Source organism: Myotis daubentonii, chromosome 3, assembly GCF_963259705.1.
Source record: "Myotis daubentonii chromosome 3, mMyoDau2.1, whole genome shotgun sequence".
NCBI classification, from domain to species: Eukaryota; Metazoa; Chordata; class Mammalia; order Chiroptera; family Vespertilionidae; genus Myotis; species Myotis daubentonii.
This window is the reverse complement of record NC_081842.1, coordinates 198299440-198318625: the sequence shown is the minus strand read 5'-3', so window position 1 is coordinate 198318625 and position 19186 is coordinate 198299440. Positions and strand designations below refer to the sequence as shown.

General features: G+C 51.5%; 1 protein-coding gene across 1 annotated transcript in view; it reads right to left on the bottom strand.

Annotated features, from left to right (window-relative positions):
* Window positions 1–19186, bottom strand: part of CSMD2 (CUB and Sushi multiple domains 2) — a 565161-nt gene that overhangs the window by 218072 nt on the left and 327903 nt on the right. The window contains exons 12-13 of the mRNA XM_059686241.1: window positions 18053–18165; window positions 1645–1827 (exon numbers count right to left, since the gene is read on the bottom strand). Of these exons, the coding sequence (XP_059542224.1) occupies window positions 1645–1827; window positions 18053–18165 (296 nt within the window). The remainder of the gene's footprint in view (window positions 1–1644; window positions 1828–18052; window positions 18166–19186) is intronic.

Sequence of the window (19186 nt, the reverse complement as noted above, 5' to 3'; positions counted from 1 at the left end):
GGGTGGGGGGGGGGAGAGGGCGGGGGAGGGGAGAAGGTCTCTATGACTTTCAGGCCCCTTGCTCCTGTCTCCCTGAGCTGCTTCCTGCTGGCTCTATCCCTCCAGTCCCCTTGGTGTGCAGTGTGCTATGAGGTGAACACTGCCAGGCACTCTATTCTAACCATGTCAGGCCACAGAGATGGGCAGATTTCATGCAATTTTATTATTTTCAATAAGAGTTATTTGTTTAATGTGTTCCTAAGAGTGATTTGATCTTTAAACCTCTGCAAGAATTTTTACATAAACTCACAAGTCATCAAAAATGCTGGGTTAAACTAAACACAGTGATTTTTTTGTTGTTTGAAAAGTATAATCACAATGATGTGACCCAACTCACCAATTCATACACCAAACTCTCAGTCAGCACGGATGTTCCCTGATAGCCTCTAAGGCAGCAGTTCTCAACCTGTGGGTCGCGACCCCTTTGGTAGTCGAACGACCCTTTCACAGGGGTCGCCTAAGACCATCGGAAAACACATCTATGATCACATATTGTTTTTGTGATTAATCACTATGCTTTAATGATGTTCAATTTGTAACAATGAAAATACATCCTGCTTACCAGATATTTACATTACGATTCATAACAGTAGCAAAATTACAGTTATGAAGTAGCAACGAAAATAATTTTATGGTTGGGGGTCACAACATGAGGAACTGTATTAAAGGGTCGCGGCATTAGGAAGGTTGAGAACCACTGCTCTAAGGTTATTTCCTCCCCCAATGCTGGGGGCCACCATTCCCTTGTATTCAGCACTCAGAGGCCCCAAGAAGCTGGCTGAGAAGAGCGGAGGGTCAGGCTGTCTGCCCTTCCCCAAAAGAAACAGATTGAAAGAGATGGAGAAGGCTGGGCAGTGAGAGTTGGGAGAAGACGTGACAGCCCAGAAAAGCTGGATCCTTTGATTCTCAATAGATACCAAGCCTGCACCACTCTTAGCTACACACAGTCTCCTCACACTTGCCAAATCCACTGGGACCCTGGACTTCAAGTATTATTTGTGCTGAAAGAATGACCATCCCATCAAAGAATAAGAAAGATGGGCTTCCTCATTATTCCATAGAACAGAGCACTCAACTCCAACTTTCTTGCCAAAAGATCAATAATTCAAAGACAGCTTCCCCACCCTCCCTAAATCCAAACCAAGAGGAAGCAGTTTGAGAAGACTTCCTATGTCCTGGCAAGGCCATGGCTCCCCACAGCACCCAGAGGCTGGTACAGAGTCCAATCTTACAGGACTTACTAGTCCCTTCCACCCTGGCTTGACTGTCTGGCGTCACTGGTGGCAACGAGGGTGAGGAGGAAATGTCTGGGTCTGAGCCCGGTGAACTGAGCCCCAGTGGCCTCCACCTTGCTCTCCAGGATCACCAGGGAGGGAGGATGGCATTGAAGAAGGCCCCCAAACGTCAAGGGCTACCCTTCTCGGTGCTACAGTCTACGTCACTGCTAGAAATGAGGACCCCACCCAGAGGGTCGTGAGGAATAGAAGAAACCAACCAGAGTGATGTTACGTCTACAAGGTTCCCAAGGATGAGGCCCCTGGAATAGCTGGGACCGGCCTCTGCCTCTGGGCGGGGACCCCACGTGGGCCCCTCCTGCTCACTTACACACACAGCCTGGCTTCTTAGCCGACCACTGATTATTCTTTTGGCACGTGATTGCCTTCTGCCCCACCAGCTCAAAGGCAGGCTGGCACTCAAACTTGAGGGTGTCACCGTGGCGAAAGCGAGAGCCTTCCCTCTGGCCGTAGGCAGGCACGCCGGGGTCGCCGCAGCTGCCCTGCTCGATCTCTGAAAGACAGGAAGACAAGAAAACAGAGACAAAAGTTGACTTCATTCCCTTGTGGAGCTGCAGTCCTCGCCCACGAGTCAGTGCTTCCAGTGACACAGGCAGATCTTCAGGGAGCAACCCTGCCTCCGGTCAGATGCCCAAGCCCCAGTCCACAGAAAGTGCTCTTAGGTGCTGGGATGCTTTCAGTCCGGGAAGGTGGGTCTACCTCCTTCTCGGAATGCCTGTCCCACCAGCTGACAAGCCCTGAAGTTTGGAGACTCTCTTGCTGAACTTGACTCTGCATGTGTATTCCGAATGCCACCTGACAGATCTTGAGTGCGGTCCATTCCTGAGCGGCAGTGGCAGGCATGAGATGAGAAGGCAGCTGATGCTTGGCTGCCTGCCTCTCCCCAAACCAGAGCTTAAGTGAGAATCAATATTGGCTGCTTTCTGATAGGGAAGCACTTGCATGAAGGTATTTTTTTAAATTCAATTTGAGATGGTAGCAGGTAAAATGAAACAAATGACTTGTTAGCTATGCTTTTAAGTTCATCTGATTCAACAGTGGTGAGTCAGACTTGGGCTGGGTTCCCTGTGGCAGCTCTGGGGCCTGGGCTCGGGGGCACAATGGGCTGGCTCCTCACGGGAGAGTCATTTGGGACCCAGGCGCCCCAGGAAAGGAATCTGTCCTGGCCAAGACCCTGGAGTTTCCTCCAGAAAGGACACCCCCACTTCCACCAGCCCTGTGTTTGGTGTGAGAGATGTTGGTGGAGGAGGCAGGAGGGGAGGACGGGGAGGACAGAAGAGAGGGGAGGAAGAGAAGCTCAGCCCGGGGAGGAAGGCATCCTGAGGGGAACATCAGGAGTAATGAGTGAAGTGGCAGATGGTAGGTGAGGACTGGAAGAGCCCCATGATTTGGGAGAGAGGGGGCTGGAGTAACGGCAGGTTTTTGGACACCTCAGGCTTGTCAGGCCAAAGGGACCCTGGCTTTTCTGTAGACATTATGGGCTGCCAGGAGCCACAGTCCCCAAAGTTGCCGTGTGTGACCTAACAGGCGGCCCTGTGCACTGCCCTATATGGGCGGACACTTGGTTGTCACATTCATGTTATCCCCCAAACCAGGGCCTCCAGCTCCCTGCTGAGAGCTGACAGAAAGAAGGGTGTGTGTGTGAGTGTGTGTGTGCGCGTGTGTGGTCTCGGTCAAACATCTAGGGTCCTCAGGTGTGAGGGAAAGTGGGTGGACCAGGCCAGGTGCCAGGTCTCAGGGCTCATGTACAGATCGGCTCTCCCGTTTCTCATCACACAAGTCCTCTGGGCCTCACCTTCTACATACACACCTGCTGAAAGCACCTCCGATCCCCTCTGATGCTGGCTTTCCTGTGCAGGGCCTGGGGGCACACACTGAGGCACTCCCGGGAAGGTGGTGGCTTTGCTCTAGGTCCCCAAAATGTAGGATCTCGGAGGGAAGGAAGAAGGGGCCTCTGGGACAAATTAATCTGGAGAAGCAAGCAGTAAGGCCCTCCTTCTTCCAGGGGTTCCCTTTTACCCGGGGTGTGAGACCCTGGCAAGGGCTGTCACTGCAGCCATTCAGAGACCGAATGGAAGTTACCCAGCATCTGAAGACAGCTGAATCCTACTCCGTAAGCTAAGTCCCAGACTTAAGGTTGCTTAGTGAGGTCCCACCGTGCTGTAGAAGATACACATGTGGGGTACACCTTCAATGTCCCTGCCAACAGCTGCTAGTCTGAGGGTGTGATCAGCTCAAGAGGACCAGCGTCCTCAGCGGGCGGGAGGAATCTGCCAGCTCTCCCCCAGGTGTAGGTATGGGCCTTCCCCCATGCCCACATCCACCCCATTTCTCCTGCCGTCAGTGCCACCAGAGGACCTGCTATGTGCCAGTCCCTGTGCTAGAGACCAGAGATCTGGACTTGGGTCCTGCTGTCCATGGCCGAACAACCTAGTTGTGATGGCGAGGGAGAAGGTATTTATGACACTGTGTGATTGTGCTATGGAAGGGCCCAGAAGGACACCTAACGCAAACTTGGAGGGTGGGGCTGGAAACAGGATGTGGGGAGTGAGGCACTAACCTTGGGCACAAAAACTTCAGGGGTCAGCAAAAGCTCAGCAATCAACACAATATCTCATAGAGTGTAATATTTTTTTAGGAACCCAAAATTAATGACTAGGAATGCAATCCAACATTAAGAAAAGTACCAAGACCTAAACTGAAGACCAGATCTGACCTTGCACTTGGATGACTCACCTCACTGGTCTCACCCTAGTCCTGATCATCAGAGCCTGTGGTTATTTCAAATGTTGATGTTTTCAATCATCGACATTTTCAATTAATCTTGATTTTAAATTTACATTAAAATATTTGTCTTAATTACTGAGTTTTTTGGCATCCTTCAACTCCTTTAAATTTTATGCCCAAGGTGAGTGCCTTGCTCCCCTCACCCCAGTCCCAGCCCTGGAATCAGGGAAGGCTTCTTGGAGGAGGTAATGTCTAAGCTGAGGTCTGAAGCCTGGGCAGGAGCCAGCAGGTGAAACGACAGGGGGATTCATTGCAGCATCATTTACAATAGCCGAGACATGGATAGATGAATGAATAAGGAAAATGTAGTGTACATACACACACACACCCATACCCACACACCCACACACACTCTGGAGCATTATTCAGCCATAATCAAGAAGGAAATCTTGCCATTTGTGACAAAATGAATGAAATTTGAGGGCATTATGCTACATGACATAAGCCAGACAGAGAAAGATAAATACTGTATGATCTCACTTATACATGGAATCTAACAAATCTAAACTCATAGAAACAAAGAGTAGAGCAGTGGTTGCCAAGGCTGGGGTGATGAGGGAATGGGGAGATGTTGGTCAAAGGGTACAAAGTTCCAGTTATAAGATGAGTAAGTTCTGGAGACATAATGCACAGCATGGTGACTATAGTTCACAATACTATATTGTATATTTGAAAGTTGCGAAAAGAGTTGATGTTAAAAGTTCTCATCACACACACACAAATTGTAACTATATGAGATGATGGTTGTGTTGGCTAATCATATCGCAATAACCATTTCACAATATATACGCATATCAAGTCATCATGTTGTACACACACTTACACGATGTTATCTGTTAATTATATTTCAGGGAAGCTGGGGAAAAAAAGAGAGGAATGAGTGGGAGAGAAGGGAGAAGAAGCACCCTTGAGGTGGAGATGAGGCCATGCAAAGTCTCAGTGGTAAGACTGTAGGATTGCAATGACAACAGTGATACTAACTGGCTAACAGTTGTTATAACTAATAACTCTGGTGCTGGTTATGTGCTGGCAGTCACTAGGAGCACTTTAGATAGATTGACTCATTTCATCCTTACAGTAACCCTGAGAGGTAATACTATTATAGCCATTTTAAAATGAAAGAAACTGAGGCACAGATCAATCATGTAAGGCCATAGAGCTAGAGAATGGTGGATCAAAGATCCAAATAGGTTGAATGGTCCCAGGGCTCCTAACCACTGTGCAATATTGCCTTTCTACATACAAGGTACTGTTGGCAAGGTGCTGAGAGATGTGGCTGGAGAAAGCAGCAGGGCCAACCCATGGAAGGGCCTGTGAGATCTGCTAATAAGAGTGAGCTACAGATAATAGGCAATTGGGAGTCCACAAAGGGATCCATTCTATTTAGCATTTCATATTGTATATTCTGAAAGATCACCCCGACTGTTGTCTGGAGAACAGCCAGGAGCAGTCATTCTGGAGGCAGAGGGATCATTCACTCATTTAACAAATGCCTGCATGTCTACTTAGTGAGCCACTGCACCCAGCCCTGGGGGTTCAGGGAGAATGGGGCAGACATAGCCCTGCCTCTCTGGAGCCTCCTTTCTGGTGGGAGGCTCACAGTAATATGGGAGGTGTTCTGGTAGCATCCTGGACTGGGCACTAGCAGAGGGGATGGAAAGAGACAGAAAGATCTGGGAGGCCTGAAGCTAGAAGAAGCCATAGGCCCACGGAGAGTGAGGATACAGGGGATAAGGGAGAGGCATGGGTCTACAGTGACGGGAGGGTGGGCCTTGGACCCTGGGTGTGCTTCCACTAAGATAAGAATGCGGGAGGAGGGGCAGGTCTGGGGGTCAGCAGTAGGGCATGCTGAGTGGACACAGGCACATCCAAGTGGACACAGCTAGTAGAAAGTGGTGTCATGGGTCTTAAGTTCAGGAGAAAAATCTGCTCTAGAAATACAGAATTTGGATTCAGCTCACAGATGATAAAAGAAGCTATGCGAAGGATGAGACCACCCAAGGAGAGTGAGAAGAGTTGTCAGTCCAGGGCAGAACCCTTAGGACCACTGTAGAGACCAGCACAATGTTAGATTAAATCCTGGGGAAAGTGGGGCCTCAGAAGCTTAGAGAAGAATGAGCTTCAAGGAGCTCAACAGCATCGCATGCTGCAGGGAAGTTTACACAGGACTGAAAAGCAGGTTAGTGAAGGTCAGTGGCGAGTTAGCGGGGAGTAGACTGAGTGTAACAATGGGACCAACACCTAATGGGAGAAGAGGAAGATGATACAGGAAGAGTGGATGCCACTTAAAAATGTCATTTCCTGGAAGTGACAGAGTAGAGAGAAGTTAGGTGATAACACATGAGGAGTATGGACTTAAGGGGGCAGTTTAAAATATTTTTAAGATGGGAGAAACCTAACCATGCTTAAATGCCAGGGAAGGAGAGAGAGATATAGAAAGAGAGATAAAGATAGAGATAGACACATAAAATATAGAGGTAGACAGAGAGGATGAGAGATATTACATAGTTAACTGAAGATATGGAGGGCCAAGGGCATGAGACTCTAGAGAAGGCAGGAGGAATGGGCTCCCTTGTGCTCCCCTGCCCTGCCTGAAAGTCACTCGCTGGGGTGGGGCCTGAGAGACCTGGGGACTCTTGGGGGGACAAGGGAAGAGGTGATTGCAATGAGTGTTGAGGTAGGATCACAGAAGGCTGAAGGAGATCCTATGATGATGACACAGGCTCTGTTTTCTAAGTAAAGGAGGAGGTCATGGTCTTTGCTGAGAGTGAGCAACCAGTCCTGGGGAGGAAGATTAGATGTTGACAAGAATGTCTAAAGCAATCACTCTGGAGAAGAGGAACTCATGGCTGGATGGACTTCGATGCACCTCTGGGGCCCAACAAGGATGGATGGAGATGCCTCATTTATAGGGAAACCAAGAGCAGGACTGTGCGACTTGTCCCAGAAGCCCTCAGTGACGTGGATCCCGCAGAAAAGGAGGAAGGGCTGCAGGACTGATTGAGGGGCGGGTTGGGTATGGAGAAATGGAAGGACAATGGGGCAAGGAGTTGAGGGTATTGTTAAAAGAGGGTATGGCTGAGGGGTTACCCAAGGGCTTAGGCTAAATAAGAAGAGAAGTGAGAAGAGCAGGTGGGGGTGGAGAATCGAGAGGTCAAGGATGATGAACAGGAGGAGCGGGGGCGATGAGTGGAGAAGCTGGAGAGACGAAGGGTGACAGAGCAGATGGGTGGAGTTAAGATTTCAGAGGTGCTGGAGATCAAGGTCTGACTGGAGTGCACAGAGAGGAAGTGAGAAGATCAAGAAACTGAGAGGCAAGGTGATAACCAGAGGAGAGAGGAAGAGACTGGAGATGATGAGGAAGGTAGAAAGCGGCGCAGGTGGAGGGAGACAGCATAAGGTCAAAGGAGAAGGGTTTACACAGGTGGAATAGAATGCAGAGTGAGCACATGAGCCCACCTCTCCAACAGACAGTCATGGCCTGGGGACATGAGTTGCTTACGCTGCAGAGGGCTGTAGGGTAATGATGACCTCAAGGGGAAGTCAAGTTTAAGGGGGCTTTTGGCAAAGAGGTGCAAGGCATTGGAGAGGGGAATGTAAAGACCACAGAGCCAGGATTGGGTGGAGGGGAGAGGAGGAATAGCAGTTTGGGAGCTCTTTCCAGGAAGGTAGAGGGGGCTGGTGCCTGGCTTCTGTCCCTCTGACACCCTGTCTTGATCTGGGCCTTCCTTCCAAGCCAGGCATCAACCTCTGCTGGGAACACGGGGACCAAGGCCTCGTGCCTTTCTGCAGAGGGCTCCCTGTCCTCTACTGCTCTGCCTGAAAGGTGCTTGACCTTGACCTTCTGGTCAGGTGCCGACCAAGTCCGATGTCAGGGCCCCGAAGTGCAAATAGATAAACCAAATTCTGACTGGGAGAAAATCATGCATGCAATTCCCCGTTGTCTGGCCTAACGTAATTCCATTCGATAATGTTTACCTCTCTCTCTCTCCCTTTGCCTACCAAAAGCAAGCTGGGGACACGAGATGAGCGCTTCGCAGACGCCTCCGAATTCCATCACGCTGGCCTCTGCTCAGCCTATTTGCTTTCCCCGTTCTCAGCGGTGCTGTTCCCATCCTCTGTGATCAACCTCGGTCTTCTCCCAGGTTTTTCAATTTCTAATACCAAATTGCAGCCCTCTTTTATGACAATGTCTGTTCAGCGGGAACTGCATCATGTGTCGCCATAAATTCTCCGTTTGATGTGCTCCAGGAAGGGCAGCGCTGCATGCAGGGAGGAGGGGGTATCCGAGCTTGGGCTGCAATTTGGTGCTTTTACAAATGGATGCGATTCATTTGTTCCTTCGTTTATTCACTGTTCTCTCAGCCGGGGCCTCTTCACCTCACCCTTTCATATTCCCACGCCTCACACTGTAGACTGCAGTGTAAGAGGTTGCCTCCTCAAAGATGCCCCCTGGACAAAGCAGCCTGGATGCTCCCCATTTCCTTCTCTCTCTTTGCACCCCATTCTCTTCCGTCATAGCACTGACTGTCCTTTCTAAGTATTCACCTATTTATTTTGTTAGTTAATTGTTCTAGTCGTCGGGGGTACAGAAGTGGGGAAAAAAGGACAAAAATCTCCACCCCCATGGAGCTTAACTACCTCTTCCCTCGATTCACTCACTCAGCCCCTTTCCCCGCCTCCGGCTGCCAGGCTGATCTTGTTTCCTGTTCCCACCCGAAGTGCATCCTATGAAGGTGGGCATTGGTTAATTGCTGATGCTGACTCGGCACCCAGCACTAACATAGCGCCTGGAACACAGACTATCCTGTTCAGTGTGTGAGTCCAGCTAATATTTATTCCATGGAAACTGCCAAATGCCACAGTCAGCACTAAAGACACAGAGCAGCCTGACCCATGGCCCTGCCCTTGGAGAAGCCCTAGTCAGGTGGGTATGGGAATAATTACAGCGTAAATGATGAGGGCAGGGGAGGAGATGTGCCTCTGACCACAGAGCCTCAGGGAGAGCAGAGGGCAGTGTAGGCCTCGGGGCTAGAGGAGGCTTCTGGAGGTGGCCCAAGCCAGACATGGAATCAGCCTGGATCTTGTCTCCCCTCTCATCCACAGTCCTCGTTAACACCTCATATGGCTCCTCCTCCTCCACACATCAGGCCCCTCAGCTCTAGGCCCTTCCCCCACTGCCTTTGTCTCCCCTATAATTTCTCACCTGGATGGTGGCATCAGGCAAGAATGGGTCCCCTGCTTCTTCCCTCTCTTCTGAACTGTAAGCAGCGTGAGATCGCTCAGAAATAAAAATCCATTTATCACCACGTCCTGCTCACTGATTCTCTCCTAGCTTCCTAAAAGCCTATCTCCTCGGCAGGGCAGGACCTTTGCCTAGTGATGGTGAACCTATGACATGTGTGTCAGAGGTGACACGCGAACTCATTTTTTTGGTTGATTTTTCTTTGTTAAATGGCATTTAAATATATAAAATAAATATCAAAAATATAAGTCTTTGTTTTACTATGGTTGCAAATATCAAAAAATTTCTATATGTGACACAGCACCAGAGTTAAGTTAGGGTTTTTCAAAATGCTGACATGCCGAGCTCAAAGGTTCGCCATCACTGGCCCAGGCCGTCCACCGCAGCTTCATCTCTGGCCATCACTGACCTTGAGCTTTGTACACCACAAAACTGAGCGACCTGTGGGAAGGCAAGGTAGAGTGGCGGTGACAAGCGAGGGCTCTGGTGGCAGGGAATGCTGGGCCTAAATCCTGGCCCTGCACTAAGGAGTAGACCTGGAACCCATTTCTCATTCTCTCTGAGCCCCAGTTTTGTCATCTGTAAAATGGAAGTGGTGGTAAAAACACCCACCTTACAGGGTTGTTCTGAGGATTTAATGAGCTTGTGTATATAAGACAATTATCAAAATGTCCGGCACATGGCATGTACCCAGGGACCAGTAGGTGTTACCTCACTGTCAGGCTTGGCCTGTTGTTGGCAGAGCCCAGCTGGCTCTCCCGTGGCTCTAACTTGGCACCTGCTGTCCCTCTGCTCCCGAATGAACACCCCTGCTTGTCTGCCAGACAAAGCGTCACCATTCATGTCAGCCCCAGTGCTTCCCAGGCTGAGATCTTGCCTAGGATGTCCCGGCCGAGCCAGGCGCTCTCTCCCACTCCCAGCCCCTAGGAGGACTTCCTGTGACAGCTGCGGCTTTGCCTTATGATTCTCCCTGTGAAGTGAAAAGTTTCTTGAGGAAGGAGACAGGCTTTTGAAATGTCTCCCTCCAGCTTCTAGTAGAGCGCAAGGCACAGAGGAGACACTCGGTAAGTGTTTGAGGGATGACAGGGGAGGATGGGAGGAGAGAAGGGGGAAAGGAGACTCGGAGGAAGGGAGCGTCTCGTCGGAGAAGAGTTAGAACTTCCATGCGGCAGGAAGTGATGAAGAAGGACGAGGTAGGTGGTCTGACGGAGACCACAAGAGCCTGGTTCAAGGACTGGAAGTTCGTTCATGCTTTGTTTTGTACGCCGTCAGTTCCTCAAGGCCGGGGGTTTGATGATGCTCTCTAGAGAGCAGGAGGGATGTGTGTCTACAACTGAGCACAGTCTTGAGCATACTAAGTGCCACAGATCCATTGTTCAACCAGCGCAACCCCCTGGCGAGTGACTGGGCATATTTGATGCATAAAGACGACCTCTGGGCATACCCGGATCTCATGGCTTGACTTAGAACCACATCCCACTCCACGTCTCCTTCTGATGGGAAGGGCACAAGGAGGCAGGAGACACAAAGCACCTGTATGTGTACCGTGGGGGTATTTGTGCACCTCTCTCTGCACATGAGTTTCACAGATAGGACAGGGGTCTGGGTAGCTGAAGTGGCTGACATGCTTCCCTCCTCACCTCCATCCTCCACAGTGCTGTCCTGGGCATGTGACAGGCTGATGCAGGTTACGAGAAGGGGTGAATACAGACAAGTATAATATCTAGGTGGCCTCGAAGCTGTCTGCATTTGCTCCAAACTGGAGCTTGCCATTTGTAAAAGCCCCTGTATTTGGTGAGTACATCTCAGGGACAAATCATTTCCTGTCAAATTGTAATGCTGTGGCATCCTCTAGCTGTTTGTCCCCTTTCCCCCAAGGGCCAGGACAGATGGGCACAGCATGGGCCCCACTGGGCTTTCCTGAGAGGAGGCAGCTGCTGCCTGGATCTAGATAAACTCTAGCTCCTGGTGCCTGAGGAAGCCTTAAGGGTATCATGGAAACGCAGTTGGTGTCTTTGGAACATGCTTGGTGCCATTCTTGAAAGAGGTAAGAAAGTTTGGTCTTCTACGCTTATGGGGATGAAACAGGAAGCAGAGGTGTCCTGAAAATAGGAGATTTGGGGTGAAAATGGTCACATGCATGCTATTCCAATAGGAGGAAAGGCAGTGTCTGGAAAGGAGTGGAGTCGATGGTGCTGGTCTGCTGCCCTTGGGCTCCTATCCGGCCCAGCTCCAGCACCTTCTTTCAGGAGGCTCAGCTGTGCCCACCAGCAGAGGGGATGGAGGCACTGCTGGCAGAGAGAGGGCTAGTCTCGGCCATCATCTCCCTACTTGCTCTAAATCTTTATTTCTGCACAAGTCTTAGCTCCAACCCTACGCACACGCCAGCTCTCTAAGCCAATCTTTCTCAGAAATGCTGACCAGCTCCTTTTCATCCTTCCAGGTCTGTCTCAGACACCAGCTCCTCCAGGAAGCCCTCCCTGATGCCCTCAAGCAAGATTAGTTGCCCCTCCTTGATATTTCCCATCTTCTCGCACTGCCTCGTCTCTAATGAAGACAGATTATGACTTGGGTGCAGCCACAGACTGTCTTGTTGTCCTTGTGGCCCTGATGTCCGGAACAGTATCTGTGACACATAATAGGGGCTTTGGCAGTACTGAATACCCAGGGGGCCTCATTTCCAACATGAATGCCCTGGACCAGGGGGCAACCTTTCTGCATAACCTCTATTCCCTCGCTCCTCCCTGTCTCCAGGGTCAGCCCCACTCCTTCCTGCACTGGGCCAGGCTCCCAGATTTAGCTCCAGGCTGCAGATCCCAGGCACCAAGTCAGGAAGCCAGGAGACTCCCAGATTGATGATAAAACTTGTTAGCAAGTTGTATGTAATTTTATGTTTCTGGTAAATGCTAATTGCCTGCTCCTTAAATATTTCTTGTTCTACTCGGAAGCAAAGCAGTTGCAACTGTGAATGCATTTCCTACAGCTGGCTGTCCCTATGCAGGGGGACTGAGTTTCCAGCTCAGACTCCTCGGATATTGATGGAGCCTGAGTCCCCTCCCCCACCTCACCCTGGAAGTGTGGCAAGCAGAGCTGGAAGAATTTTCAGGAAATACATCTCCCAATTTTCCCATTGGGGATCACACTTTTAACAAGGGGCAGAAAGGGGTAATACTTCAATGTTACCTGCCTGCCCCCAAGGAAGCTTCTCTCTACGCGAACTGGGGCAGAGGGGGTATTGATGAGGGTGGGCCAGGTGTGCCTGGAGGAGGTCTCTGCTCTCAGGGGCCTCATGCCACCTGTGGAACATCTGCATCCCTGCCACCCTCCCATCCCTGAGCCAAGTTGTGCTGTAGGGGATCTGCCAGAAGCTAGGATTAGAAGAGGGCGCAGAGGGGGGGATGAAGGTCATTTTGAGGCTTGGGGCCATGGATGCAGCTTGGGAGAGGAGATGCAGGGGAGGGGAGCAGGCGTTTAACCGAGTGTTTGCTAAATGCCAGGCCCTCACTTCACTACACCGAGTCCTTGTAAGACCCCTCCCTGTGAGATAAACGTTTATCAGCCCCTTTCAGTCATGAGAAAACTCAGGCTCGGAGATGAGAGACTGGCTGAAGGTCATGCACAGAGCCAGTAGCAGAACTCAATTATAAGTTGGGTTTGTCTGACCCTAAAGCCCAGGGGGCAGTGGAGAAGTTGTGGGCTCTCGGCACCCGAGTTCTGGGAGCTGGTGAAGTGGGGGATAGGGGATTGGAAGGGTGCTGAGGAAGGGTGTCCTAGTGAGCCCGTGCAAAATGTCATTACAATTTAATTCTGTGAGCTTTACTGAGCACACGCTGTGTGCCGGACCCTGGGCTAGGCCCTGTGGACTATAGAGATGAATAAACTGGAATTCTGCCTAGAATGGATTCATAAAAACCAGACTTTGGCTTGGAATTACCATCATGGAGAGCCTGGAGTGCCAAGCGAATGACTACCTTACCCGAAAGCAATGCGGAGTTGTCCTGAAAGTTGTTCTGAGGAGGAGGAAACTGCCAGGTTTGGATTCTGGGACGTTTGGATTCTGGGACATGGCTGTGCTGCAAGTGGCAGATGGGGGAGGGTGGGGGCTCAAGTCAGGGCAGGAGGCCTGTGCTATCACTCAAGTGACAGGCGATGAGGCCTGGCAGCTGCCAAGACAAGGGGCTGGGGCGCTGCAGAGGGAGAACTGTCAGAGTCCAGGACAGAGTTAGCGCTGGGAGAGGGAGGAGGAGGTGAAAGGAGGAGGAGTGACGGCATGGATGGTGACACTGTTTCTTAAGATGGGGACACAGGGGCAGAGGCTGTGGGGAGGGGGAGATGAAGAGCTTCGTTTTGGATGGTGTTAAGTATGAATGTTTGTGTCCTCAGACCCTGCCCAATTACTATGCTGAAGGCCTAGCCCCCAATGTGGCTGTATTTGGAGATGGGGCCTCAAAGGAAGTAATAAAGGTTAAATGAGGTCATATGGGTGGGGCCCTGATCCCACAGGGTTAGCATCTCTATGAGAAGAGACAAAGAGGGCTTGCTCTCTGTCTATCTGTGTGCATGCACTGAGGAAAGGCCACGTGAAAGGCAGCCATCTGCAAGCCAGAAAGAGAGCCTGGACCAACACTCAATCAGCCAGAACCTTGCTCTTGTATTTCTAGCCTAGAATTGTGAGAAAATAAATTTCTGTTTAAGCCACCCAGCCTATGGCATTTCATTATGAGCAGACTAATACAGATGGGTTAGGTTTGAGATGTCCGAGGGAGAAGCTATATAAAATGTGTCACCAGTGGACTAAAATGCAAGTGGGAACAGATTTGGAAGTCACTGGCATTTAGGTTGAGGCTGGAGCCATGAGAATGGATGTGATCAACTGTGGAAGGTTCTACAAAGAGAGGATGGGAGGCTAAGGACAGACACTGAAAGGTACCCACCCTGAAGGGCAGTGAGGAACCGTGCAGGTGCTCCGAGGGAGCGGCCAGAGCACTGAAGAGGCAGGTGGCTGCAGGTGGGAGAAGCCCCGAGAGCAGCTTAGGGGACACAGTCGCAGCAGATGCCAGGGAACTCAATCACCCTTTTTTACAGTACAGGGGGCTCTTCATCATGAAGGTGTGAGATCAATCGGCTTCACCCCTCCAATAAACGGTCAGTGGTAGAGGGACAAGAAGGGAAAGGCAGGCCCATCCTGACATGTGGTCCTTCATCGGTTCTTCCCACTGGACAAGGTGCAAACCCTTTATGAAGCCTCAAGGCTCTCCGTGGCCAGGATCTGCCTTCTGCCACCTCTGCCTCCACACCCTACACTGTGGCCACAGTGAACCATCTCATTTCTCAGCCAGTCTGGGCAGCGAAGGCCCTAGGTGGGGAGTGTAGGTGTGAGGCAGGGCCCAGGTGGGGAGTGCAGGTGTGAGGCAGGGTCCAGGTGGGGAGTGCAGGTGTGAGGCAGGGCCCAGGTGGGGAGTGCAGGTGTGAGGCAGGGTCCAGGTGGAGAGTGCAGGTGTGAGGCAGGGCCCAGGTGGGGAGTGCGGGTGTGAGGCAGGGCCCAGGTGGGGAGTGCGGGTGTGAGGCAGGGCCCAGGTGGGGAGTGCGGGTGTGAGGCAGGGCCCAGGTGGGGAGTGCGGGTGTGAGGCAGGGCCCAGGTGGGGAGTGCGGGTGTGAGGCAGGGCCCAGGTGGGAGTGCAGGTGTGAGGTGGGGCCCTAGAACCAGGGCCTATCAGAGCAAGCACAGGTCATCTGGCCATCTGCGGATGGCAAGGAGCCGTGTCCCCGGGCAGAGAAGGACACCCAGTGGAGAGCAGTGCAATCCTGGAAGGTGTGGGTGGAGAGGAACTTTAGGAGCCTCCAGGGGAAGTTCCTCTGTGCCCGACACCCTGCCAGGAGCTTTCTGTGATCTCCTTTCCCTTTCTTAACATGTTGTGAGATCGTTATTATCTCCATTTATTGCCCCACCATGGTGGTCCCTGAGGGCCCTCCAAGTCTTTACATGGCACTGCAAACCCCGAGATAATGAACATAAAGCTTCTGGCACACGGAGCTCTCAGCAAGTCCCTTTCTATTCCAATGAGATTGCACCAAACAGGCCTAATTCTTCTTTCCCACGAAACAATCCTTCAAATATTTGGACCCAGCTCTCAGGTCTCCCTTGAGATTACTCTACCCCGGATAAGCGTTTCTCATTGGGCTTGCCTTATGTCCTCTCCGTGTCCATCTCAAGCTGCGGTCCCCACGTCTAAGTTCAATTCTCTGATGCCTGATCAGAACAGAAGAAAGCACACTAATAATTCTAGTAGCTAAGTTTTTGAACCTTAAAACATGCTTGACAGTTATCCCTGCTTCATCTGGTCATGGTAATTTAGCCCACAGCCCCGCCCATCGAGATCTTTCTGCATGTGGACTGGTGTACTGGCCTGTCTTTCAAGCTCATGCTATTTATGTCTAACCTGAGCCATGGATAAAATATGGACAGAGTAAGGGCATGTGGATGACAGGATCATTCCTCCCGCTTTGGAAACAATCATTGCGGAACACCCACAGAAGTTCAGAAAGGGGGGAACCTTAGAAACTCCGTGCCCGAGTTCATTCCCCTTTTCAAAGCAGTGAGTGCCAGAGCTTGGACCTGAATCTGCATCTCCTGATTTCCTGCCTGATGTTCTTCCCACCGCCCCACAGCTACTTGAGTGTAACTCCAGGCACCAGAAGAGCCCATTCTTTTAACTACCTATGTCTGCACTCCTTAGTTACTCACTTATTGTGTTGCAATGTGTGGCGCTTCTTACTTTCACATTCTTTATCTAAGCGTAATCTTCACAGGAGCCCTGGGAGCTAGGTTGTATTTTTATCTGCACTTCACAGATGAAGAAATGGAGCTAGAAAGCCAGAGAACCAGGATTTGAACTCAGCGCTTGCCACCCAATAGATCAGTGGTTCTCAACCTTCCTGATGCCGCGACCCTTTAATACAGTTCCTCATGTTGTGGTGACCCCCAACCATAAAATTATTTTTGTTGCTACTTCATAACTGTAATTTTGCTACTGTTATGAATCGTAATGTAAATATCGGATATGCAGGATGTATTTAGGCGACCCCTGTGAAAGGGTCGTTCGACCTCCAAAGGGGTCGTGACCCACTTGTTGAGAACCACTGCAATAGATGCTTTCTGCCTGCTGCTCTGTCTCATCCAGACATATGCTTCCTGATCTTAGAACAGTGCAGTCATTGTCCTCACCCCAGTGGGCACTGAGCTATGACAATGTTAGTGCAGGAAATATGGCCTGGCCTCCTGTTATGGGTTGAATTGTCTTCCCCAAAAGATATGTTGGATCCTAACCCCTGGCGACTGTGAACGTGACTTTATTTGGAAATCGGTTCTTTGCAGAAGTAATCAAGTTTAGATGAGGTCATACTGGAGGTAGGGAGGACCCTTTATCTGTTATGAGTGGTGTCTTATAAGAGGGGGAGAGAGTCACACAGGGCTGCATGTGACAACGGAAGTAGAGACCGAAGAGCTACAGCTACAAGCCAAAGAACACCAGGGAAGCTAGGAAGAGGCAAGGACGCTACCCAGAGTCGCAGGGGGAGCACTGCCTCCTGACACCTAGCCTCCAGCTGTGAGAGAACACATTGCCTTTGAACCAAGCCATCCGGTGTGAGGCTCTTTGTTAGGGCAGCCCCAGGACACGCTGTGCATCCAGGGTGGAGACAGTCCAGGTCCTGGTACAGAAGGACCCCTGAGCACTGGGGCGTGAGGCCCACGGAGTGGAATGAGTCTTTGGCACTGCTCCCCCTAAACAGCCTCCTGTAGAACGCTCAGGTCTCTGAGTTGGGGTGCAGGAAGATCGCCTCTCCCTCCCGTCTCTCTAGTAGTCACCTTGTCATTTTAAAGACATAAGGCCCCCTTTCTGGATAAAACATTTCCTGATGCCCCGGAAGATGCCTGCCCTTCTCCACGGGCTCTGCCACGCCCCCCTGACTGCAATAGCTCCCCAGCTTTTGCAGAATGAGTGAGCCCCTTGCCACAGGGCCTGGGCCTGATGCATCTGCTCCCTAGTGCTGGCCTGGGGCCTGACACCTAACAGGGCCTTCACAAATCCCTGCGGGATGGCTTCTCTCCCCTTTCTGTGGGGGGTCGGCATTAGCAGTCATGAGTCAACAGGAGACATGGAAGTGCAGGGAAGGGTGACGCTGGTGGCATCTCTTGGGACCCAGCGCCTGCCATTCCCTTAATGGCTATTTCCATCAAGAGATGAACATCATCACCCTCATCTGTACCCTCCTCAGGCGTGAGTCTGTCCTAGCACTGTGCACAACCCCTCATCACTCTAACACCCCTAGTGGGTAGCAGCTTGGGAAGCTCCTATCTCCGGTGTGAAGGTAGGAAGTAACTGAGATTAGACCGTTTATGGGACCTTTTAAAGGTCTATATGAGCTTAGTATGAGTTGGGGATGGAACTGAGTATGTGCCCAGTGCTGTGTGTCCAGTATTCTAAGTGATTTACTTCAGCTAATCCTCAAAACAACCCAGAAGACCCACTGGACAAGGATGGAGGCCGGGGCTCAGAAATATCAAGAGCTCCAAGGAGAGGAAGCTAGTGCGCAATCAGGTTCAAGCCCAGGGCTCGCTGATTCCACATCCAGACCCTGAGGCTCTGACTCCAGGGCGGGTCCCTCACTCCCCAAGAGCCGTTACCTTCGTAAGAGGCCTTGAATCCCAGGGAGCTGCCGCTGCCGTCTGTCTGGAAGAGGAGCCACATTTGATGGTTGGTGCTGACAATGAGATCTGGGACCGACGTACCTGTCAGGCTGTCAGGAGAGAGAGATTTAGAGGTGTGCGCCCCACCACGGCACCCCACCAGAATGACTGCCGACTGAAGACACCTACAGGAGCATCTCGGGGCCAGGCCCACTCGGGCAAATCCTGACACTGGAGCCCAGGGACTCAGCGCCTCGCCCCCTCGGCCACGGGCAGAGCTTGAATCTCAACCTCCACTTCCTCGCCCAGACCCCTGGGCTTATGAGAGACATCTGTGTCCTCGCTGGCTCGGGGGGCAGGGCTAGCTGGAATGGGATCTACTCAAGGGGTGTCCACACCCTGTAACCTCTGATGTCTCGTGTGAACTGTACTGCAGGTAAGACAGACAGAAACCCCTTCCCCTGGTGGGAACCCAGCCATTCCTTTCAGTCAATGTGTCCTCCCCGCCAGTATAAGGCGTAAAGCACAGCCGTGACCCTGGGCCACATTTTCTGAAGTTTGAGCACAGGAAGCTTCTCTCTCAACTCACATTTTCCAGGCACCTATCCAAGTGTGACACCGTCACGCCCATTATCTCATTTACTGCCCCCATTAGCCCAGTGAGGGAGGGGTTATATCCCCACTGCACAGATGAGAAGACAAAGGCACAACACGGGCAACGGCTTCCCTGAGGTCAGCTTGCTGCAGAGTGGCAGAGCCAGCGTCCAGTGCACAGGCTGGGGCTTCTGGAAGAAACCTGGCTTCCTTACTGTAGAGGCGGGGACTGCGGGCTGTGGAGGGGGCGATTTCGTTAATGGGTCTGCTCTACCCTGGGTCTCAAAGCTGGGGTCGGGGGTGATGACTTGGCTGCAGAGAGATGCTCAGCACATGAGTGCCATGGGGGTGGAGTGGGACAGAGCACCTGGGGTTCACCAGCCCAGCCTGTGTGACATCCCTGATCTGGGGGCTCTCACGCGAGTAGACTGAGGCCAGGCCAGGGTTGGCTCTGACTCCGGGGTGGCAGGAAGCAAGAGAGAAGCCAAGGCCTCTGCTTTTCCTGTGTGACCCAATTGGGACAACAAAGGAGCCTGA